Here is a 25,261-nt window from a genome sequence, read left to right on the forward strand (position 1 = left end):
GTTGCACCATGTGGGATCTTTGTTGCCGTGTGTGGGATCTTCGTTGAGGCATGCAGGATCTTTAGTTGCGACATGTAGGATCTTTAGTTGCAGCATGTGCGCTCTTAGTTGTAGCATGCGGGATCTAGTTCCCTGACCAGGGATTGAACACGGGCCCTCTGAATTGGGAGTGCAGAGTCTTAACAACTGGACCATCAGGGAAGTCCCCATATATGAAATTTTATGTAGGATTTTATGTAGGAGATGTGTGTGTGTATATACATAAACCAACATAAAACGCTTATTCTTTTCAAATAAACATAGAATATTTACAAAAACTGACTGTATATACTGAGGGAAATTTTAACAAATATCTAAGAATGACATTATTATACACTCATCTAATCACAATACAATGAAAATGGAAATAAATTACAAAAATATAGCCCAAGCCCCATAATATTTGGAAGCTAAAAACTCCTTTTATGAGCTAAAGAAGAAACCTTAATATAAACTGCTAACTATTTCAATCTGAACACCACCAAAAGATGTAACATATCAACACTCTTATCTGGGTCCTTTCAGAAACATGTTCAGCCTCAAATGCATTTATTAGAAAAAATAAAAAAAGAAAGAATGAAGTTAGGAAAAATCCAACAAGGTAAGGCCCCAAAAGCAGAAAAAATAATAAAGCTAGGAGTAGAAATTTATGAAAAAGAAAATTAAGAAACAATAGAGAGAATCAATGAACTAAAACCTGTTTTTTGGCAAAATGCATTAAACTGCTGACAAGACTCAATGAGAGAATGTAGATATAAACAACTATAGTTACAGTAGAAATTTATTTAAATAACTACCCTAATTCCATTCATTCAATAAGAAACGAAAAAACGTAATACTTCACCATTGCCGTGTCATTTAACCTGAACCTCAAATTCTAGCTCAGCTGATGACCACAGATAAACAAGCACCTCAGCACAAAGCTCTGTGTGACCCTCAGCAGTGTGTGGCCGCGGATGTGGAGTGACAGAAACTAAGGTCCAGCCCACAGTGTCCACCTCTGGTTCAAAGGCCAGGGGAGGGTACAGCGTCGGGCTTCTCGGAAAAAACACTGGCCTGAGATGGAAGCCCTCATCTAAAAATGAGGGGACGGATGGCTTCAGCTCCCATAAGAAAACTATTCCCAGTTCTGGCACACCAAAAAGAAATACTTATTCTTTCAAAGAAAGGCTTCAGTCCCACCCCAGACCCCTCACAAACCTTCTTCAGGAATGTTAATGGTTTTTGAAGGCAGTGTTTTTTCAGATTCAGGGCCAGAAGACAGCTCAATGTGATCTACAGGTTCAACCTGTAGAAAAAGATGCACAACAAAATAACTGCTACAAATTTTATGGTTTGATAATTTCAAAATATCATAAACGATTTTATGTAGGTTTTACACATTTGTATTAATGCAACAAATGAAAGAATAGGATTAAATCCAATATGAGCTAAATGGTGAGAACTGATGAAGAGGAGTAAATTTTTACTTATTTTGTATCTTAACCGATTTGACCTTTTAAGAGGTTCAGGAAAATTGCATTATAAATTTTACAATGGGGAGGAATGATAACTACCATCTAGACAAAACTTTTCTTCTTTTTACATAGTTCACCTTTATTTTATTTATTTATTTTTTATTGAAGTATAGCTGACTTACAATGTTATACTAGTTTCAGGTGTATAACACAGTAATTCAATATTTTTATACACTACACACCATACAAAGTTATACAATATTATTGACTATTTTCCCTGTGCTGTACATTACATCATCATGACTTATTTTTTTAAAAAATAAATGGTAGTTTGTACCTCTTAATCCCCTTTACCTATTCGGCCCATCTCCCATCCACCTCCCCTCTGGCAACCACTGGTTTGTTCTCTGTATATATGAGTCTGTTTCTGTTTTATATGTTTATTTGTTTTGTGTTTTAGACCGTCTCTTCAACAAATGATGTTGGGAAAACTGGACAGCTACATTTAGAAGAATGAAACCATTTTCATAGACCATTTTCTTACACCATACACAAAAATAAACTCAAACTGGATTAAAGACTTATACATAAGACCTGAAACCATAAAACTCCTAGAAGAAAACAGGCAGTACGCTCTTTGACATTGGTCTTAGTGATATATTTTTTGGATCTGTCTCCCCAGGCAAGTGCAAGAAAGCAAAAATAAACAGAGACTACATCAAATTAAAAAGCTTTTGCACAGTGAAGGAAACCAACAACAAAACAGAAAGGCAACCTACAGACTGGGAGAAAATATTTGCAAATACTATCTCCAATAAGAGATTAATATGTAAAATATTTAAAGAACTCATACAACTCAATATCAAAAAAACAAACAATCCAATTTAAAAATGAGCAGAGGACATGAACAGACATTTTTCCAAAGACAACATACAGATGGTCAACAGGCACATGAAAAGATGCTCAACATCACTAATCATCAAGGAAATGCAAATCAAAACCACAATGAGATATCACCTCATGCCAGACAGAATGGCTATTATCAAAGAGACAAGTATTGACAAGGATGTGGAGAAAAGGGAAACCTTGTGCACTGCTGGTGGGAATGTAAATTAGTGCAGCCACTATGAAAAACAGTATGGAGGTTCTTCAAAAAAATAAAAATAGATCTAACATACAATCCAGCAATTCCACTTTGGGGTATTTATCTGAAGAAAACAAAACCTTTCATTTTAAAGATGAGGGAATAAGGCCCAGAGAAATTCAGTGACTTGCAAATCCACAACATGGACTTGAACCCGTATCTTTAAGGCATGTAGTTGGTGTGTCCATGGTGTCCCTCAGCCTCTTCCAGACCTACAAGCTGTTTTCTTAAACTAAAATGGGCAAGTAAAAATCTTTGTATTTATGTATGCATTATAATAGGGTGAGAACATTTTAAGCCAATATGCCAAACCTTTCATTTAAATCAATTCTATTTCCTTCAAAGTAGTCACCTCGGAAGAACAGAGTTTGATCAACCATTTTTAGAACTCTTCTTTTGAAATTGTCTCCCAAGCTCGTACCACCATTACTAATAACTGTTCCATTAGTAAGTCTTTATTATATGAACATGATTTTATTTCTGTCAGAATCTAAAAATGAGAGCACAGAGACAGCCATTAAATAAAGTTATCAATTGCCTGCATGCACCAAGCAAAAGACATAATCCCTACCTTCCAGTTTGGAAAGGCTTGGGCTGAGAGGGGACCTGTATCAGAATTTGCGGGAACTTTCAAAAAATACAAGTGTGTGACCTACGCCCTCGTCCTTGCAAAGTCACTCCCCTTCCTCTCTCTCCACCCCACGCCTTTCAATAGGGCTGGCATGTATATTTTGAAGAAGCATCCCAAGTGATCTTGACATGCACAGCTGTCCTTTTATCTAATGACCCAGATCTGTGGAAATTCTTCTTGAAATTCCTCCTCTGGCTTGCTTTCTCCTGAGCATCTTCCCTCCCTCAGATTATCTTCTTAAGCTTTGTTGTTGAATCCCCATCCTTAAAAGTTAGTGCACCCACAGAATTCTGATCTTAACCCACTTTTTCCTTACTCAACATGCTCTCTCTGGGTGAGTGCCCTCACTATTATAATTTGAACTTTCCCCTAACTGATGACTCTAAAATCTGTACCATCACCCCGGATCTAGCTCCTGAGCTCCAGAAGCATCAAGAGATATCCAAATGCCTACTAATCTCACAGCACCTCAAATTTCACGTGGCCCTCACTGAAATCTCTGTCTTACTCCTCCCAAAAGACACACACTTCCTCTACCCTAGTTTAGAAAATGACTCCAACATTCACCCAGGCTGGAAATCTGGAGTCTACTGTGAATCTCTGCATTATTCTTCACCTTCCCACAGCCACTCAACCTCTGAATCCTGCTACATCCTCCCTCCATCCCCAGTGCCAAAGTTCAGGTTATTATTATTTCTTGGCTTGGTACTATTCACCAGATCCCAAACACCAATCAATAGACCTGATATAGGGCTTCCCTGGTGGGGCAGTGGTTGAGAGTCCGCCTGCCGATGCAGGGGACACGGGTTCGTGCCCGGGTCTGGGAAGATCCCACATGCTGCGGAGCGGCTAGGCCCGTGAGCCATGGCCGCTGAGCCTGCGCGTCCAGAGCCTGTGCTCCGCAGCGGGAGAGGCCAAAACAGTGAGAGGCCCGCGTACCGCCCAAAAAAAAAAAAAAAAAAAATAGACCTGATATAGAGCTAACTGATTAAGAATCATTTATGAAACTTGTTAATAATACAGATTCCTGGGCTCTAACCCAGACCTACCTAAAATCAGAATTTCATAGGTATGGGGCCCATGAGTTTGCACTTCTGACAGTTCCCAAATTGATTCTAACAAACAGCTAGCCTAGAACTACTGTGACCCAACCAATCTCCCTGTTCCTAGTCTTTTCCTCTCCATTCTATTCACCACATGGCTGCCAGAGTGTCTGATCATATCATTTCAGTGCTTAAAATTCCTCAGTGGTTCCCTATTGCCTGCTTATAGAATAAAATCCTACTCTCTTGGCACAGCAAACAACACTTTCCATCCTTCCCTATCTGCCCTACCTACCTCTCCTGCCAGGCATCTTAAAGCCCAGTCCCATCAACTGCTACCTTCCGCTAACATTGATATAGTTCCCCAAATACTCTATGCCATTCTGCTTTTGCTCACGATGTTTTTCATCAGCCCTTGCTCATCGAACTGATGAATATCAATTCATTATCAGTTCAAGAATCACCTCTAAGAAGCCTTCTCTGGTGCCATAGCTTCACTTACCTATACAGTCACAACAGGCCATATGTACCTGTGTGTCCTTACAGCACCCTGTTCACATGTGTTTTTGGTGCATACATCTATCTTCTTTTATTAGATTCTAAGCTCCTTGAGAGTAGGGACTATGCCTTATTTACTTGCCTATTCCCAGAACTTAGCACAGGGCCTAGCATGTGGTAGAAGGTCGATAAATGTTTGTTAAAGGAACGAATGATTCATGGGCTCTGGAGAGAGTGAACAAGCCAGGAACAAGACTAGATTCAGGTGTAAGATACGCTTTAGATACGCTTAATAAACTAGAAGATAAGGGATTTTGAAAGGGATTCCTTGGAATATGGACTTCCAAGGACAACTCTGACACTCAACATTAATTTGGATATAACAGATCTAAACCTGGATTAAAAACAAAAAGGAAAACAACCAACAAAACACCATAATGTCATTACTTAATAGTAGTCCTGAAACTAACACAACATTGCAAATCAACTACACTCCAATAAAAATTTTTTAAAAACCCAATAGTCCTACTTCATATATTTTTTTCAGTGTAGTTTCACATATGTTTAACCTTAACCTTTTAATAATTGTTAAATGTTTGGATTAAAGAAATGCTATAAACCTAATAAATTTATCTTTTAAAATATCAACATCTTAGCAACCTGGAATATTTGTTAGACATGTCACTGATGGAATTCGTTTCCTGCAAACCAATTTGCATTTCTCAATATAAGGCTTTAACACATTCAAAATATTTTTACCATTTGTTCCTTAACCTTTATTTTATATAAATTTTATTTCCTAAAAAAAAAGACAGGATGCTTGTGCAAAGTAATTAACGTTTGAGACTTCCTTCCTATTGGTCTAACTACCATGATATACCAATATACATAAACATCAATCTCTTTATTCTGAATACTTTTTAAAGATACAGAAAACTTCTAAGCACTAGTAATCCCATTGTATAAAATATCTGAAAGAAACAGAATTCAAAATATAAGGACAACACTGTTTGTAAAGTTATAAAAATCTTGCCGAAGAAAATGATACTCAATTATGAGCAGGGTTTTATCTAAAACCACATTCTGGTTTTGTAATTCATATATTTATTTTCCTGGTAGGAAGCAAGAGTTCACTTCTTAAAAGGTTAACGTTTAAGTGGTTCTCAACTGGGAGTGATTTTTTCTCCCAGGGGACATTTGGCAATGCCTGGAGACATTTTTGATTATTATAGCTGAGGGGAATGCTACTGACAGCTAGTGGGTCAAGACCAGGGATGCTACTAATTATCTTACAATGCATGGGACAAACTCCCACAACAAAGAAATATCTGGCCCAAATGTCAACAACGCTGAGGTGGAGAAACCCTAGCCTAAAGAAACCAAATTTCCCATTATTTTGAAAAATCAAGAGTCTAAAATTATATCACACTACAAATTTAATAAGTAGGTAACAAACAAAAAACTAAAATAAAGACAGCCTACCTTAATACAATGTCGGTCTAGCATGATACGTCTCGGGTAATTCTGCTCTATGTTTTCAGCAATGTTCTGTATTGCTAACAGCTGTTCATCAATTTTCTGAAGCTTTGAGGTGAGATGCTCGAGTCGGCGAGCTGCAGAGCTTGGTGCAGGACGAGTGGCAGAGACATCCTGTAGTAGTTCCCACAGAGGGTAATCTGAGGCATCTGACTTTGAGCTTGGTTCCTTGAATCGAAGATCTGGCTTCGGAGTATCTAAATATTAATAAAGGTAATATCAGAATTGACTACAATTAAAACAGAAGTAGGGGCTTCCCTGGTGGCGCAGTGGTTGAGAGTCCACCTGCCAATGCAGGGGACGCGGGTTCGTGCCCCGGTCCGGGAGGGTCCCACATGCCACGGAGCGGCTGGGCCCGTGGGCCATGGCCGCTGGGCCTGCGCGTCCGGAGCCTGTGCTCCGCAGCGGGAGAGGCCACAAAAATGAGAGGCCCGTGTACCGCAAATAAATAAATAACTTGAGTTCAATAACAAAAAAATCATAGAATAAATTTTTTAAAAACGAAAAAAAAAAAAAACAGAAGTAGGGCTTCCCTGGTGGCGCAGTGGTTGAGAGTCCGCCTGCCGACGCAGGGGACGCGGGTTCGTGCCCCGGTCAGGGAGGATCCCACATGCCGCGGAGCGGCTGGGCCCGTGAGCCATGGCCGCTGAGCCTGCGCATCTGGAGCCTGTGCTCCGCAGCGGGAGAGGCCGCAACAGTGAGAGGCCCGCGTACAGCAAAAAAAACAAAAACAACAACAACAACAACAACAAAAACAGAAGTAGATGCAGATCTACTTTTTTGAAGACCTCATTTTAAGTCAACATAACATTCCCTTCCAAATCAGTTTTAACTTAATATACTTATAAATACCATTTCAGCTTCTTGACTTCTGAGATTTGTCTTTGTTGTGAGATAAGAATACATAACAGTGTTACCATTACCACAAAGTTCCATATACAATGCAATTTGAATGTTACGTTTATCTTCTGCTACAAAAATACACTTCATCAAAAAGCAACCTTACTATTTTTATGACTTTTTAAAACTCTCCTTGAAAACCAACAATGTCACACAGTAAAAGCTAGGTCCAATGTTGGCCATTACTGCTTCTACGTGGGCCCTTAGGCAAACATTAAACCTCCCAAGGCCCATATCAAAGCCAATGACTGACTCTACTCTTAAGCCCAACTGATTGTTGTCACAAATTTAAAACACTTTTGGCTTCTGGGTCTTCTCCTCCCTATCTCGCTCTCCCTTCTCAGTTGTCGTCTTGGTCTTCCCTTCCGCCACCCACTCCTTTTACCCTTCAGTATTTCCAGGGCGCCAGTCTCAGCTCACGTCTCTTCTCACTCAACCCACCCTCTCTGGGTGAGGTCTCAGATGCACTGCTGACTCTCACATCCAAATGGCACTCTTTCTGAGCTCCAGCCCTTAAATCCATCTGTATCCTGGTCATCTCAGTTAGGCTGTCCCCAAAGCATATAAAACCAAACTCATCACTTCAGCCCATTCACCTTGCTCCTTCCCCGATTCCCCAGCTCAGGGAGTAAGCACTATCATTCACCCAGCTTCCCAAGCCAGAGGCCTGAGACACATTCGGTTCTTCCTTCCTTCAGTTCCAACATGACACCAAATCTTGAGGATCCACGTACCTATCATCTCCTCATTCCTACTACCAGTGCTTAGCTGAAGTGTTCACAACCAATGGACCCCAAACAGTATCCTTATCTCTAACTTATTTCACTTCTCTCTAGCCCAACTTCCACACAGGCCCTAGAGAGATCTTTTAAAACCCAAATCTGGTATTTTTCCTTTTCCACCTGAAATCCTTCAGCGTTTCTCTAATGCCTTCACCTTAAAAGTTCAAATGTCTCAGTATGAGAGACAATGGCATTGTCTTCCCTTGGCCTGCCTATCCAGCTCATTTCTCGCTATTTCTTTAAAGAACAAAAATTCCAAGCACACTGAACTTTAATTTTCTCAAACTCAGCAAGCTCCGTCAAACCTCTGAGTCACTGCACAATCTATTCTCTCCATCTGTATGCACCGTTCCCTCGCTAGATCCTACTTCTAAGATTCCATTTAGGTGGCTCTCCCCTAAATAGCCCCAATCCTCCCCAGATATGGATTAGATGCTATATTTCCCAACAGTCTCATCCTTATCACCGTAACTGCACTTACCATGCTGTATCATAATCATCTCTTTACTTCCCTGCCTTCCTTCCCCCCATATATGAGCCCAAGGACACAGAGCCTGGTATTACTCTCTTCTTCAGTCCCAATATATTGTCCCTAACTTAGTGTTGAGTGAATGAAGAGTTGGTCAAATGAGGATTATGATGCCTGTCCTACCTAACTCATAGAGGTTTTGTGAAGATCAAATCATCCAAAAAAATACTCTGAAAACTGTGAATTACTAAACAAATGTTAAGTAGTGATTATATTTCCGTCCCAGTCTAAGGAGAAGCTTCCCATGAGAAGATAAAGGTAAATTCCAGTGTTGGCAATGGCAGTCACATAATCTTTCCCTACCTGTTTTGGCCCTACCCTTTTTTTAGCTTGACTCTCACAGTACTTTGCCACCTATCCTTCTTGTTTCTTGGCATCCTGCAGTATCTCCCTTATTCACACAGGAAGCAATCTGGTGTGCAAACTTCAAGTAGAATATACAGCAAAAAAGAGATGGATGTGCTCAAAATTTGGAATGGCTTACATACATAATGAAACCAGTTTCCCTTCCTATGGAGAAACTGTTCCACTCTCACTGACTAACTGAAAAAAAATCACTTAGGAGGTGATTTAAAATACTGAGTTCCACTGACCCTGCAATGCTCTCCCTCTGCCTAGCAAAGCTCTGCTTGCTGTTACTGATAGTACTCCTGTTGGAGATGGTTTCTAAAATAGTAAGCTACTGTCATTCAAAATGGTGAGGTCTCACTAAAACAGAAATGTATTGTTTGTTTGGCTTTTGCTTTTGTTTTAAATACCTAAGAACCCTGTCCCTCCCTTCTCCCAGCCTTTTCTTATAATACAAATCCCACTCAACTCTACGGTGACTATATTCTGAGTCTTTAAAGTATACTATGTATACCATGACAGAATTTAATTTCACAATATAAAACTCTTCCTTTTAAACTGGCATTTTTAAGTTCTCTTTAGTAATAGCAGAAGGGTCCACTGACATATTTTCATGACCGATCTCCTCAGAGAAGGATCTTCCAAAAGGTTGAATATAGACTTGATCTCACTGATGGAGGAAATTAACCTGTAGCTTATAGTCATTTTAAATGCTGTCCTAAGATATTCTGAGGTCACAGGGAGATCAGTCCAGTTCTAGTTTGTCAGAAGTTCAAAAGTCAAGTTGGTGTGAAAATGAAAGGAAACTAACAGGGTACTTAAGTAGTCACAGGCATTTGGCTAGATGTAACCCTCATGACAACCCTATGAGGTTGTATCCTACAGAGATACAAATGAGGATCAGATAAAGTTAATTACCTGCAAAAAGTCTCCAAGCTATTAAGTAACAGGGCTGAGACTGAAAGCCAGGTCTGTTCTATTTGAATCTACTGATAAAAGCCAAGGTCTTGTCATTTCCCCACACACTTCCCCAGCCTGAAAGACTGTCAGCTTCAGACATCCTCCCTCCACTACCCATGCACCTAGCAGTCCCATGGCAGGGGAGAGAGAGGACAAAGACTTCAAAATCTGAAATGCTGGTACTTATTGTATACACAGCTGTAATACACATGCTCTAACACATCCTAAGGTGAAGTTTCCCTGCTACCCATCCCTTCCTTGCTCCTCACATCTCCTGAGTGTCTGCTGTTGATGCACAATGAAAAGGCAGTGCTGGACTTTGCACCCAAGCAGCTGATGACCACAAGGATAGGTCCATTCCTCCCAACAGTTGTGGAAGCAAGAAGAGGCATTAGGTCTCTGCTGCAGGAAGTCTGATTACATACTAGATTAATCTAATGATTCGCAGATGTAATAAGTTTAGGTTTTGGAGAAACATTCTTCTAAATCTTGCAAATATTTTACAATAATGCAACCTGATTTATGACTATAAAACTGAATATTTTACTAATAAAGTACTATTGGCTACCAAGCCTGTGTATTTTCTATGTGCTATTCTAGAACTTCCCACCTTCTAAAATATGAGAATTCCTTTTTAATACCAAAACACTCATGAAATTCCACAGGATATTTATTTTTAGCCTCATTATTTGAGAAAAGACATATGCACAAACAGATCTGTAGTTTCCTTGCACAATATCCCTGGGTCCCAGGCTTGGAACCATGACTCTATCTCATTTACCTATCTGTCCCTACTCTCCTGAGCAAGGGAAAAACCCTTTTTCTGGTTTCCTCTGCAGTGATCAAGTTTTAGTGCTTATTTCTAATATAACGGTAATTCAGAGAAAGGGGAAAGTTATGCTATAAATCTAGGGCATTCACCTTTGTCCTGCTGTATGTCTGATGGTGGAGGTGAGGTGATGCAAGGCTCCTTCACTTCTGGAATGCCTGCTCTCCAGCTTCTTCCATCCAGAAAGGTTGGAGACACTTCTGCAGGTTTAAAAAATAAATCCATAGCAGAATTGCCAGATTCTATCAAGAATACGAAAGGCATAAAAAGATTGATTCTAAACTTATAAACAAGGTATTTAAAAGATTAATAGAACATTTCTAAATGTGAATATAAACATCTAAAATTATGAATTTGGACTTCCCTGGTGGCACAGTGGTTGAGAATCCGCCTGCCAATGCAGGGGACATGGGCTCGAGCCCTGGTCCAGGAAGTTCCCACATGCCACGGAGCAACTGGGCCCATGTGCCACAGCTACTTAGCCTGTGCTCTAGAGCCCGCAAGCCACAACTACTGAGCCCACGTGCCTGGAACCCATGCTCCGCAACAAGAGAGACCACTGCAGTGAGAAGCTCACACACTGCAACGAACAGTCGCTCCCGCTCGCCACAACTAGAGGAGGCCCGTACGTAGCAACAAAGATCCAACACAGCCAAAAATAAATAAATAAATCCATACATACGTTTATTAAAAAAATAAATAAAATAAAATTACAGTGGATTTGGAGGAGGAGAGCTAAGAGACATAAGTAGGGGTAACAATGCTATATTAAAGAATTTTTCAAAATGTTTTAAATTTATTTTAAAAGTAGAAAAAATTATTACCTTGACTCTTAAAATTGTGCAGGGGAAGAGCATTAGTAACTGAAGCTGCCATGTAATGTAATTCTGCAGAAGATGGGACTTCTAGACGATCGCTTTGCTGTTTGATACTATTATCATCTGAAGGCTTTTCTCTAACAGGTAATTTGTGTAGATCATCAGCTTCAATGTCAATCACATTTATGTAAGTGTGCCCAATCTGAACCAAAACACACAAAATCAAAGAGGGTTACATTCTTTTTACTTATAGTACGGCCACTCTACCCTACCCCTGCCCCAAAAAGGTTTAATTCTCAAGGCAAGAAGAGCTTATATAAGCCTAACTTAGGGCAAACTTCAGGAAGTATGTGTGATGGTTTTGGTTTACAGTATTTGGGGGCACAATATTTAAATTTTAAACTAATTTTTGACCTTTCCAACAAATCTATGTAGATGAGATTTTTGGCCTCATTTCACCTACACAACTGAATAATGCAGATGACCATAATAAAATTTAGCACAAAGGTATTATTAAAACTTCCAAATTTAGTACCGTTTCACTTGCTGAAGGTGACAGAGGTTCCTCTGGTATTTCAGTGGAAAGTTTGAGATTCAGATATACATCTGGTGCCAAAAGTTGAGGAACATTGAAAGATTCATGTTCTAAAAATAAGAAAAATCAGGATAGTAAAAAAATCTGTAAATAGCTCTATGTCATTAACTTGGTAAGAAAAAGTTAGCAACAAACAACATTAAAGACATTTGTTGGACGGACTTCCCTGGTGGCGCAGTGGTTAAGAATCCACCTGCCAATGCAGGGAACACGGGTTCAATCCCTGGTCCAGGAAGATCCCACATGCTGCGGAGCAACTAAGCCCGTGCGCCACAATTACTGAGCCTGTGCTGTAGAGTCTGCGAGCCACAACTACTGAGCATGCGTACCACAACTACTGAAGCCCGCGCACCCTAGAGCCTGCGTGCCACAACTACTGAGCCCACACACTGCAGCTACTGACACCCGCGTGCTCTAGGGCCCGTGCTCTGCAACAAGAGAAGCCACCGCAGTGAGAAGGCTGCACACCACAACAAAAAGTAGCCCCTGCTCGCTGCAACTAGAGAAAGCCTGCGCACAGCAACGAAGACCCAACGCAACCAAAAAAAAAAAAAAGGATATTTGTTGAAAATCTAAGTAGAAGTTTCATAGGTATAAATAAATTAAAGCAAACTGTATTCTATTCTAAGGGCAAATTACTCTAGAATAATTCAGAATTGATGCATATTGACTATTGCTTTTCTCATATGAATGGCTCACAAGAATAATGAAATATCTAAGTCATACCAAGAACATGCTATAATTTCATTTTTCAATTCCAGATATATTAAGTCAGTTTTGCTTGTTTAAAATTTCAATAAAACCAGGCTTTAGGAAATTAATCATAACTAATTTATTTTTTTACTTTCCACACTGTTTCTTGTTGCTTGTTCGCTTGTTTAACCAGCTTTATTGAGATGTAATTCACCTCCTTTAAAAATGTACAATTCAGTAGTTCTTAGTATATATAAAGACCATAGTTAAATTTTACCACTTAAAATGTTTAACATCTTAATTTTACAAAAGTCATTAGCTTCTTATTCAAAACAATATAGAAGCCTGTCACAATAAGTCAGCAGTCTAACTCTGTGCCTTTTGTCCTACAACTCTAATCTTATTTCCTAGCATTGTATTTTTTTTCCCTAGCATTGCATTTTTAATAGAACATTACTTTGAAATTTCACAAGCAAAATATAACTCGTTGCAATACTGAGTACTGGAAACTTGGCACCAAGGCTTGAATTTAAACCACATGACAACCAAAAAACTAGAAAAAAAGGGCTTCTCTGGTGGCACAGTGGTTAAGAATCCACCTGCCAATGCAGGGGACACAGACAGGTTCGAGCCCTGGTCCAGGAAGATCCCCCTATGCCGTGGAGCAACTAAGCCCATGCGCCACAACTGCTGAGCCTGCACTCTAGAGCCCACAAGCCACAACTACTGAGCCCACGTGCTACAACAACTGAAGCCCGCGTGCCAAGAGCCCATGCTCTGCAACAAGAGAAGCCACCGCAATGAGAACCCGATGCACTGCAATGAAGAGTAGCCCCTGCTTGCCGCAACTAGAGAAAGCCCGTGTGCAGCAACGAAGACCCAATGCAGCCAAAAATAAATGAATAAAATAAATAAATGTTTTAAAAAACTAGAAAAAAAGAAAGTGAAAATACTTAAATTCTCATTCTATCTCTATTAAATCAATTGATCGGTTTAACTGCTTTTTTTATGGGGGTCGGTAACTCCTGTTTCGGCCGTCATGCAGACATAACCTTTAACTAGTCATGGTGTTCTCAGAAAAAAAAAGAAAGAAATCACACCTGATGAGGAAGAAATGATTTGCTGATTTTTATGACATTCAGAAACAACTTCTTGAGAAGCAGCATCTTTATCTTGTATTCAATTAGGAGATTTGGGACAAAAAGAGAAAACAGAAAAAGGATTTCACAAGCACAGAAAAAATTAAATATACAAGTGCAGATTTTTATATATTGTGTATAAAACGTGGTAGAAAAGTAGACAGCTTAAGAATTTAATTTTTTAATTAATATGATAATTTTAGATTTTATTACTATTTATATCCTGGGCCTGATCACCTGAATGAATAACAAACTTCTAGCAAATAGGCTGCTGACTTTAGAAGACTACAGAGCAGTCAAGTACCTCCTAGGCTTTCTCAAAGATACATTTAAGAATGTTTCTCAAATGCGCACTCACCATTTGCATCAAAAAAATCTTATTAAAAAAAAACTTGTACATGTTCAACCTCATTCAGAAAGAAATAAAAATTAAAATAACAGTTAGAGGCCTTTTTCTTTAATCTACTGGATTGGTAAAGGGTAAAAGAGTTAGCTAAATCATAGTGATGAACAACGACAACAAAAAAGGCTCTATGCAAGAAGTTACTCACTGAAGCATCATTCATAGGAGAAAAATACTGGAAACCACCTAATACATTCATTCATTACGTTAATGAAGAAGTCTGTCAGGCAAAACTCCAAAAAGTAGCTTCTCCAACATTTATTTCCTCTATTTTTGGACACAGTTACATATATTCTTCCCACACTAAACCCAATCTAGTCCTTCTCTTCCTAACTCAACTTCAGTAGCCACGGCTTCAGGCCTCTCAATCTTAGGCATAAAATTCTACTAAAGTCAATTATGGCACAGAGAACCCAAATTCAAAATATTATTTCTACCAGGACTTCCCTGGAGGTCCAGTGGTTAAGACTCCACTCTTCCAATGCAGTGGGTGCAGTTCAATCCTTGGTCAGGGAACTAAGATCCTATATGCCGCATGGCGCAGCCAAAAAATAAAAAATTTTAGAATATATATTATTTCTACTGATTTAGGATGTAGTCTGTGGCATTTTTAAACAAATATCTATTACGTTTTAATGAAGTTACCATAAATTCAATTTAAAATTTAATTTTAGTTTAAAATGTGTAAAGTATATACCAGGGCTGGGGACAAGAAGTTGGGATGAGTAACTAATATCACATAATTTTATTCATTTATTTTTTACTTAAATATTTATTTATTTGGCTGCGCTGGGTCTTAGTTGCGGCATGCCGAATCTTCATTGCCATGTGCGGGACCTTTAGTGACAGCATGCAGGATCTTTAGTTGAGGAATGAGGGATCTTTAGTTGTGGCATGCAGGATCTCTCAGTTGAGGCATTCGGGATTTAGTTCCATGACCAGGGATTGAACACAGGCCCCCTGCATTGGTAGCGTGGACCACCAGGGAAGTCCCTATCACATAATTTTAAATTCCCTTTAAATCACTGTTTTGAAAAAAAAGTTGAGATATATTAAATATTGCAAAATGTAATGAATTTTAAAAATTAAAGTGAAATAGCATTTTACCTGGGTCTGTATTTGTACTTGCATCCTGACATCCTTTAACTTTCTTTTTTACAGAGGCCATGAAATGCAATCCAGCTGATGTATTAACATTATCCTGGAGTTTTTCTTAAATATAACAACAAAACATTGGAAGCAATCATTGAGAAGCCAATATATTACCAGGAGCCCAGAAGCAGAGTACCTAACTCAAGGGAGGTGAGGAATTCAGTGTCAAGATGTTACCAAAATGGACTTTCTGAGTGAAGTGGTATCTAAGTTGATCCTCACAGGCAGCTCAGTAGAATTAAAACCAAAATTGTGAAGGACTCTGTATGCCCAGGCTAGAAACCTATTCTTCTGACTGATGAAGATCCAGTAGAAGTTGTTGAGCAGGGAAATGATATGGTCAGACTGATGTTCTAGAGAAACCACCCCAGCCAGTGTGTGGAAAATAAATTTGAGTGGATAAAATTAAAGTAAGGCAATCACATAGATGAGGTTGCTGCAGCAGTTCAAATAAGTACCTAGTAATGGTGAGGAATAGAGGAGAGAGGATAAATTTAAGAATTACAACGACAGTAAAACAGGCAAGAACTGGCTACTGATTGGCTGAGAGGGGGAAGGGGAAAGCAGAACCCAGAATAATGTGTGTTTTGATGTTAAGTTGGTAGTGACACAAACGGAGAAAGAGAACACAGAAGAACAAACCAGTTGGTAGGGAAGGGATAATGAATTCAGACTGCACATGCTGTACCTGAGGTAATTTCCACCCTGGAGGAAACATTCAGCAGGAAGTAGAATCAAAGTCCAAAGACTATTATGGGAGTTTAGGTTTTGATGTGGATATTCCTGGGAGAGTACCCAGGGAGTCTAAGTAGAATAAAAGAGTATCAATGATGGCACTTGGTAGTATAATAAAAAATATTTATATTTGGTCTTTGTCCTTGGTTCCAGGAACAAAACTCCTTACACCCTTGGATTTTCCTGAGTGGTAGGAGTATGTTTTGTTATTCATGATGAGCCCCTTTTGATCATATCTGAGCTTAGGCTAATGACTCCTGGCAGGCCCCTAGATAGTTTCAGGATGGGTGCTGGTCACCAGAGGAACCAACTATCAGCCCCACCTTACTCCCACCTCCATGGAAGGGAGAGCAGCTGGAGTTCAATCACCAATGGCCAATGATGTAATCAATCATGCCTATGTAATGAAATTTCAGTAAAAACCCTGAGACAACGAGGCTAAGGGGGCTTCTAGGTTGATGATTAAGTGGATGTGCTGGGAATTGGTGCACCCAGAAAGGGTGTGGGAGCTCTGTGTCCTCAAACCCCATACCTTGCCCTATGCATCTCTCCCATTTGGCTGTTCCTGAGTTGTATCCTTTATAATGAAACTGTAACCACAAATAAAGTGCTTTTGTGAGTTCTAGAGTTGTTCTAGAGAATTAGTAAACCTGGTGGTAGGGGGCGGGGGTGTCATGGGAATCCCTGAATTCATATTTGACCAGACAAAAATGCAGGTGTTGGGGGACCCCATTTGCAGCTGGTGTCTAAAGGAAATAGGGAGTCTTTTGGGACTGATTCCTTAACCTCTGGGGTCTGTGCTAACTCTAGGTTATTAGTGTTAGAATGGAATTGAATTATAGGACACCCAGTATATGTCACAGAATTGGAGAATTGTTGTTGTTTGGAATGACACAATATACATTCACTGGAGTACTACGCAGTCATTTTAAATGACATTGTAGAAGAATATCTAGTAAAATGGGAAGATATATACCTTAATACTAGTATGTAAAAACAAGTAAGTTATAAACAAGTAGAGGAGGTATTCTTTTTATATATAAATATATATATATATACACACACACATATATAATTTATAGATATATAGAGAGTAGGGATATTCAGAAAATAAACTCTAGAAGAATATTAACACTGGTTATCTCTAGACATAAGGATTATTGGAGATTTTAATATTGGTCTTATTTTCTACTTGCATTTTCTAAATCTTCTCCAGTGAATATGTACCACCTTTGTGAAGAGAAAGAATGTTATCAAGAATGAAAAAGAAAATGGTTTTAAGACAAGTGCGTGGAAAAGAAGAACACCAGACGGATTAAGAAGCTGAGAAACAGAAGCTAAGCAGGTCAGTGAGGAGACAACTGCTCAGCACGCAGAGGCCTGATGCTGGGTCGTGGCACCAAAAAAGGGAGGGAGCACCAGGCCAAGGATTATGTGAAGGAATGGGGTAACAGATGTGAGGGATAAATCAGGGGTGACTTCCAAGGTAAAAATCTTGTCCAATCAAATGAGTGGTGATATCACTAATAGGAAAATGCCAGTTTAAAATGTGGACATTGGGCTTCCCTGGTGGCGCAGTGGTTGAGAGTCCGCCTGCCGATGCAGCAGACACGGGTTCGTGCCCCGGTCCGGGAGGATCCCACATGCCGTGGAGCGGCTGGGCCTGTGAGCCATGGCCGCTGAGCCTGCGCGTCCGGAGCCTGTGCTCCGCAACGGGAGAGGCCACAACAGTGAGAGGCCTGCGTACCACCAAAAAAAAAAAAAAAAAATGTGGACATTTTTTTTTTGTTTTTGTTTTGGCCACACCATGCAGCTTGTGGGATCTCAGTTTCTCGACTAGGAACTGAATCCGGGGCCACCACAGTGAAAGCCCAGAATCCTAATCACTAGGCCACCAAAGAACTCCCGTGAACATGTTGAATTTAAGGGGAAAGTAGAAAAGAAAGAGAGGGAAGATGTATATTTGAATGTCACCAAAAAAATTTAAGAGCTGAAGTCATGAGAGTGAATGGTTGCAGAGGCACAAGAGTGTTTGTGTGTATATGTGTGAAAAATACTGAAGAGAAAGCCTGGAGAACATTCAGTGGCAAGAAATGAATTGACTAATTCAAGAAAGAAAAGAATTTACTATCTATAAACAAGTTCTTTTTTTCTGAACTGATTCCTTTACTTTAATGTATATGTATTTTCTATAATTAATTTGACTCCAGGTGTGTTCTCCAATAATTTCCTTTTAGGCCTTATATATCAATATCTTATTTGAGATTCTAATTAATTGCATTGCTCTACTATAGGGGTTGGTAAACTCTGTAAAGGGCCAGATGATAAATATTTTAGGCTTTGTGAACCATATGGTCCCTTTTGCAACAAATGGAACCTGCTGCAATGCGAAAGCTGTCATAGACAATGTGTAAATAAATGGGCATGCCTGTGTTTCAATAAAACTTGATTCACAAAAGCAGGTGTAATCCAGATCTGGTCTGCGGGCCATACTTTGTCAACCACTGCTCTAACGGATAACACATCAAAACAAACACATACACATACATACACACATAAACACCATCCTGTCAAAGATAACATGAAAGCAATTTGGTCTCATTTTTATCTACATATTTTTAATTTTTATATCTTTTTCATATATCATAACTAACATTTTAACAGTGCTTACAACATACAACACTTACATAAACATTTCTGCTTTTCCCAGTATCCCTGGGAAGTGGGTGGGTATCTACATATTTTTAGAAAGCTGATTTTAACTCTGAATGGAGATGTGACATTAATCATGCATATACATACCAAAAGGAATGTCAAAGTCTTCCAAAGGCTGGGAACCATGATGTTGTTGTTGCTCCTAAATGAATCCCCAAATGATCAAGTTATGATTAACTCAAAGACAGTCATTATTTTGGAAAAAAATATTCAATAGCTATGAGAAATGTTGATTTTTTAGGTATAGTTTAAAATCCTTTAATTCTAGAAATATTTATTCTATCAAATTATTTACTCTATCAAAGTAACTCCACAAAGATACTTACGAAATTCACAAGTCAAACAATAAAAAAGAGGATTACCAATTTAATGCAGTTACTAAATTACAATATGCAATTCTCTCCTGCAAGACTAGCTTTAACTCACAAATAATATCAAAACTGTTCATGGACTCAACATTTTACTAAGTGCCTCTAGACATGTTCTTGAGGACTTACTGAAAAAAGGGTGCTAAGATTCAAGTAAACAAAACTATTTCTGTTTATTTAAACTCTTGTTGCAAATAGTAAATAGTCACCAAATTTAGAAGGAGTGTTCTAAATTTAGAAGGAGTCACCAAATTTAGAAGGAGTGTTCGCAAAGATCTGATATAAAATATAGGTTGCATAACAAACCTATGTTTGGGAAATCCTAGAGGCACCTAAAGGAGTTAGGTGAAACTATCATAGGAGAAACCCAAATAACATGATATGCATTAAGATGTCATAGAAAAAAGGAAGAGTGATTTCAAATATAAGTCACACAAGCAGATGCTCTAAACTACAGTTTTTGATTTACCAACAAGTTGCTTTTCACATTCACAACTGTTTGTCTACTGTTGCACAGAGGGATGCAGCAGAGATTTATGTGCTTAATGATGTTAAGGTTCTCCTAGTCACAATCAGAAGCTTCCAGCAATCAGACGACTAGATAAACCACAGACATTCTAAACTCTGTGTACATGCAGACCAGGGAAGAATGTATTATAGTTTTTCTATACCTTGGGCTTCATAACTATTTCTGAATCATTATCATTAATGATGAAAGTCTCTGGTTGGAAAGTCACACTTGGTTTTCTCCTTAGTTTCTCTGATCTTTTTTCTTGCAGCTCTTTTTCAGCTCGTCGTCTTTGTCTATTAAAAACAATAGTGCAAAATATATTTTTACTATTTTAGTAACATCAGTTTTTCATTTGTATCATGCTATGCAGTGGGACAGTTATCAAAATTTTGTCAATAAATTATTTTCAGTGCCATTTAATTAAATTAGCAAGATATTCTGCTAGAATACAAGCAAATATAAGCAGAAGTCAGGGACCCATGAAAGTTATTTCTAGTTCCTCTACTACTGAACTGACTTTTCTGTGTTAGTCACTAGAGTCCCAGGTTAGAGTTACACCTTTTAGGTAATTTTCAAATTCTCTTTTCTGCAGATTCTAAGCTGGCCCCAGAAACCTTACTGGATACCTCTATTCACCTATCTGAAGAAGTTAGGCAAACTCAGTCACCTCAGCAAGGAGGAAATCCCAGCAAGGAGGAAGGAGAGCCCAAAAAGTTAAGGGGAAAACTTACTTTGAAGAGGGTTTACCTGGAAAAGATGGAAGGAAAGACCATTTCTGGAAAGAGAGCACTGGTAGTAGATTTTAGGGTCTGATAAATGTGAAATTTTTAAAGTATTTTCTAAACTAAGTAATAATCTACCAGTTAATACATGTTTTGAACATCCATTATGAGTAAAACATTATAAATGCTCTTCATTAGAAGTCACAGCCTTGCTTTTTACATGCGCATTTCTTAGTGCCCTGAAACAATTCACATCACTGCTTCCTGTAAGAGTCTGGAGGATAATGGTAAGAAGAATAACAATAAACGTTACTTCAGTGTATTGGACAGTATATGGAAGATTTCATGATATCAAATATTTGTGCTGCAAAAGATGACTGTTCATCCTGTTAGAGAAAAATGTAAAAAGAAACCTCTAGCCTATGAATGCCAGGAAAGAATTCCTTAATAAAATGTAAAAAATAATAGTATTTGTTTCTCACATTATAGGAATTTTTCTCATCACAAGATGTGTTCAAATGCATGACACTTGACAAGGAAACTGAATACGCAATTGTGTCAGGCTGGGAGGCTGAACCAGATAACTTTCATCTTATAACTATATTATTGTCACTAATAATAAACTTGCAGGTACATTTGCAGGTATATGCTCAAATAAAATTTCACTTAAAACTTGCCTTTTTTTACTGTCCTTTCCTTGTCTCAATTCAGATGATTCTATTTTGACTTGTAGAAGCTGGAGGTGTCCAGGATCGCCTTGTTCAAATAAATTATGCGTTAATTTTTGTTGCATTTGTTTAAATGCAATAAGGTTTTCAAGTGGAATAAGTTGTGGGTTTTGGTACTATAAGAAAAAAACAAAGCATAGTAATTTACAATTACAAACCTCAATTAGGCAATATGTTAATAAAAAACTGAGAAAAACATTGGTTTAAATTAAACTAAGACGTGCAAGAAATAGAACATATCAAAGAAAACAAACTGATTTGGACTGGTAAGATGAGTACGCAGATCTTAAAGTACAAATGATTTTAGAAATCATTTCCTGAAAATTTCAACTGGGCATTTTATTTCAGAAAATATGTTAAAAGTCCTCATCTTCTTAATTTCTTTTTCATATTAAAAATCTTCCTTCTTAAAATTATAAATGAAGTTATATAACGTCTAGCTTTGATTTAAAATTCTTTGGAATAGGGAGGATGCACACGGGTGGAGATTATGGATGGAACAGATTAGCAATATGTTAATAACCACTGATGCTGGGTGATGGTAACTTGGGGGTTCATTATACTATTCTAATTAAAAATATTTCTTTAGAACCTTCCCAAAATGTCTACTTTTCCACTCCTTCAATCCTTTCTTTTTTGTTCATAATACATTCAGAAGAAAGGAAGGCACGATAAGTACTTTTTCTAAGGAATGACCATTTCTTTTCCCAGCACCATTTTCAAATCTTAAAAGTGTACCAGAGAATGAATTACTCAAATACTCAACTATACTGACTTACAAAACTAGAACCTAAACAATCTTAATTTCATAAATCAAAGGTTACAACTTTAAAGATGATTTGGTGGGTTTATAATGATTTAATCTTTGTGTTTAAAGTATTTTAAAAAGATACAATTTTTTAATATGTAAAACTACTTACAGATCTGGGTCTAAATTTAACAATTTTAACCTGTAGTAGATTTGAAGGGAATCATATCACAATTGCTAGGAACCCCAAACAATGCTCTCTCTCTAGACAGACAGATATATACACACACACACACACACACACACACACACACACACACACACAAGAACACTGGTCATTTTATTTTACTTCTTATTTCTTCTCTGAGCAGAATCTCAGAAACATCTTTTTGAAAGAGTCTAGAAAACTCTGGTACTGATACATGAAAAAGACCTAAAACCTTTAAGGTACTCCATTATTATTTTAAACCAAATTTTGTATGTTATTTTCAATAACAGAAGCATTATTTCTTTAAAAAGAAGTGTGTGGGCTTCCCTGGTGGCGCAGTGGCTGAGAGTCCGCCTGCCGATGCAGGGGACACGGGTTCGTGCCCCGGTCCGGGAAGATCCCACATGCCACGGAGCGGCTGGGCCCGTGAGCCATGGCTGCTGGGCCTGCGCATCTGGAGCCTGTGGTCCGCAACGGGAGAGGCCACAACAGTGAGAGGCCCGTGTACCGCAAAAAAAAAAAAAAAAAAAAAAAAAAAGAAGTGTGTAAGAGCTTTTCACTGAGTGTATATTTATGGTATGAAAAAGGCAGGACTGTGCTTTTGTATCACTCTGCAAAAATCATTACCATATTTTCTTGGGATAGACATGAATGAAGTAGTGATAGTCTTGGGTATTTGCTTTCTTCTGCTACAGTTCTAATAGGTATTGATGGAACTGTAACTGATGCTCTTGAGGCAGAGGAAAATACAGAAGGAGGTTTAAGTTGCAGGTGCAATAATGGAAGTCCAAAAGAATTCTGAGGAGATATCTCAAAGGGCCCTGGCTTAACATCAAACAGTTTTTCTGGTTTTATAAATGTTGCAGAGTCCTGCTGAGGTGTCAAGTTTTCTTGTCCAACGTACTGATCCAAGTTCACATGCTTAGGAATTTCTGTAATTATTGTCTCTGCCCACTTCTTCTGCTCAACTGCTTTTTTTATGGCTTCAGTATTGTACTGGCTCAAATTCAAATGGGACATTGAAGTAGTGTCCATTGCTCTCTTTGGCAAAGGAGGCTGGAAGAAATCAGATAATCCCCAAGCCACTCTTGGCTGTGGCGGAAGACTGAAGGGAACTTGAGGAACTCTTTCTGTATGGAAGGAAAGGGGCTTAAATTCAGGCTTGGGCTGAAATTGAAGCAAAGGAAAACCATCACCAGGTCTGAAAGTTTTTGCAGTGGGGATAAGTTCAGGTGTCTTCAGAGTGGCAGAAGACGTGGACAAAAGGTGGAGGTGAGTATTTCCAGCAGGGGCTGGAGACAATGAAGTGGTTGGTAAGCTCTGAGATTGTGGAGTTAGTCCTCTATTCTGGGTTTGGCCTTCTAATTGACAAAAAGGAACACTCCTATGTGGAACATTCTGGAAGAGAAAAAAATATTATGTAAGATTAAAATACATTATGGACTCCTACTTTTTAAATGATGTTCAATATGTTTTGGAGGAGGTGGAATATAATTACTAAATAAGTTACTTACTCAAATAACCAACAACTGAACTACTAGGACAACTTTAATGGTATTTTAAAATGCATTACCTGTAAATTTCCATTACTATTTTCATCAGATTGCACAATTCCTTTATGGCAGTGTGGGCTGTTCTTGCCAGGCTCTCTGGTGTACTCTCCCATGGGTTGTGGTTTAACGAAAAATCTCTCCTTCAGATTTCTACTGGTGTCTTCAACATCATTACTCCCTCTTGTGGGGTTTGATCCTTGGCTTCCCACCAAATGCACAGACTGAGACTGCTGTAGAAGTTGATGTATATCCGGGAGGTTAGCAAAGGATGATCCTACTATTTGCATTAGGCTCATGAAGTTGATCTGTTGCAGCTAGGATAAAATAAAAATTAAAGAAACATCTTAAAATATAATGAAAAGAACCTAAAGAAGCAACAATAATTATCTGAGTATTCCAGAATAGTCATACTTCTGTCTTAGTAACTGCTGGACCCATAAATGCTGAATAGGAAGCAGAGCTGGGAGAGATTTTTAAAAAAAAGGAAAAGAAGAATAGCTTCCTGTTTTCAAGGAGCTGTCAACTAGGAATATGAACTCCTAGTGAGACTTGGGACTATCTGTAAAGCAGTTTACATAAACATCCCTGGGACCATAAAGGAGTGGTCTGATGGAGTGGGTGAGGATAATTAAAGAATTCCTAAAATGGGTGTGTTGTGGCAGGGTTTTTTCAGGAAAGAAAAAAGCAGAGATTAGCAACAGGTGAAGAGAGAGGAATTCCTGTGGAAGGGCTGACTGAGTGAAAGGAAAGGTATGCACTGTGGCTGACAAACCTTGAATAACAAAATCACTTGAGGAGCATTTAAAAAGTCCCAATGGCCAGGTCACACCCTATACCAATAAAATCAGAGTATCGGGGGATGTGAGCCAGGATTAGTATTTTTTAAGATGACTAGGTGATTTCAATGTACAGAAAAGCTTGGGAACCACTAGCATGTACACTGGCTTAGATGGAGCAGGAAATTTATAGCTAATGAGAAGAGAAGTTAGTACAGTGGTCCAAACTGTAGCATGCATCAGAGCCACCTGTAGGACTTCTAAAAGCACTCTTTGTTGAGCCCCATCCCCAGAGTTTGATTCCAGTAGGTCTGGGATGGCAGCCTGAAAATTTGTGTTCCTAATATCTAAGTGATGCTGATGCTAATGGTTCAGGGCCCACACTTTGAGAACCACTGGACTTGTGAGAGTATGGTGGGAAAAGAGGGAAGATAAAAGCTGTCCATGGGGGTCTTTCAAGCCCAACAGAGGAATTTGCACTTCTTAAAACAAGCCAATAAGGAAACACTGCGGGTTTTAAAAAAAAATGTAGGTCCCTTCAATTACAAAAGAAATATATGCTTATTACAGAAAAAAAAAGGATAAAAAAGAAAATTAAAATGATTCATAATCTTATTCCCAAAGATAACTAGTATTGACATTTTTTAGTGTATATCCTTTCATTCTTCGTATTTTTATTTTTTTATTATTTATTTATTTAT

At 38.5% G+C, this 25,261-nt stretch overlaps 1 protein-coding gene across 1 annotated transcript in view; it reads right to left on the reverse strand.

Annotated features, from left to right (window-relative positions):
- Nucleotides 1–25,261, reverse strand: part of CPLANE1 (ciliogenesis and planar polarity effector complex subunit 1) — a 130,664-nt gene that overhangs the window by 47,065 nt on the left and 58,338 nt on the right. The window contains exons 33-44 of the mRNA XM_060146967.1: nt 23,805–24,098; nt 22,859–23,629; nt 21,225–21,391; nt 19,986–20,118; nt 19,034–19,088; nt 15,452–15,556; nt 13,903–13,974; nt 12,050–12,159; nt 11,521–11,716; nt 10,789–10,896; nt 6,295–6,545; nt 1,240–1,327 (exon numbers count right to left, since the gene is read on the reverse strand). Of these exons, the coding sequence (XP_060002950.1) occupies nt 1,240–1,327; nt 6,295–6,545; nt 10,789–10,896; nt 11,521–11,716; nt 12,050–12,159; nt 13,903–13,974; nt 15,452–15,556; nt 19,034–19,088; nt 19,986–20,118; nt 21,225–21,391; nt 22,859–23,629; nt 23,805–24,098 (2,350 nt within the window). The remainder of the gene's footprint in view (nt 1–1,239; nt 1,328–6,294; nt 6,546–10,788; nt 10,897–11,520; nt 11,717–12,049; nt 12,160–13,902; nt 13,975–15,451; nt 15,557–19,033; nt 19,089–19,985; nt 20,119–21,224; nt 21,392–22,858; nt 23,630–23,804; nt 24,099–25,261) is intronic.

The sequence above is a fragment of the Lagenorhynchus albirostris genome, chromosome 3 (genome assembly GCF_949774975.1).
Source record: "Lagenorhynchus albirostris chromosome 3, mLagAlb1.1, whole genome shotgun sequence".
Taxonomy (NCBI): domain Eukaryota; kingdom Metazoa; phylum Chordata; class Mammalia; order Artiodactyla; family Delphinidae; genus Lagenorhynchus; species Lagenorhynchus albirostris.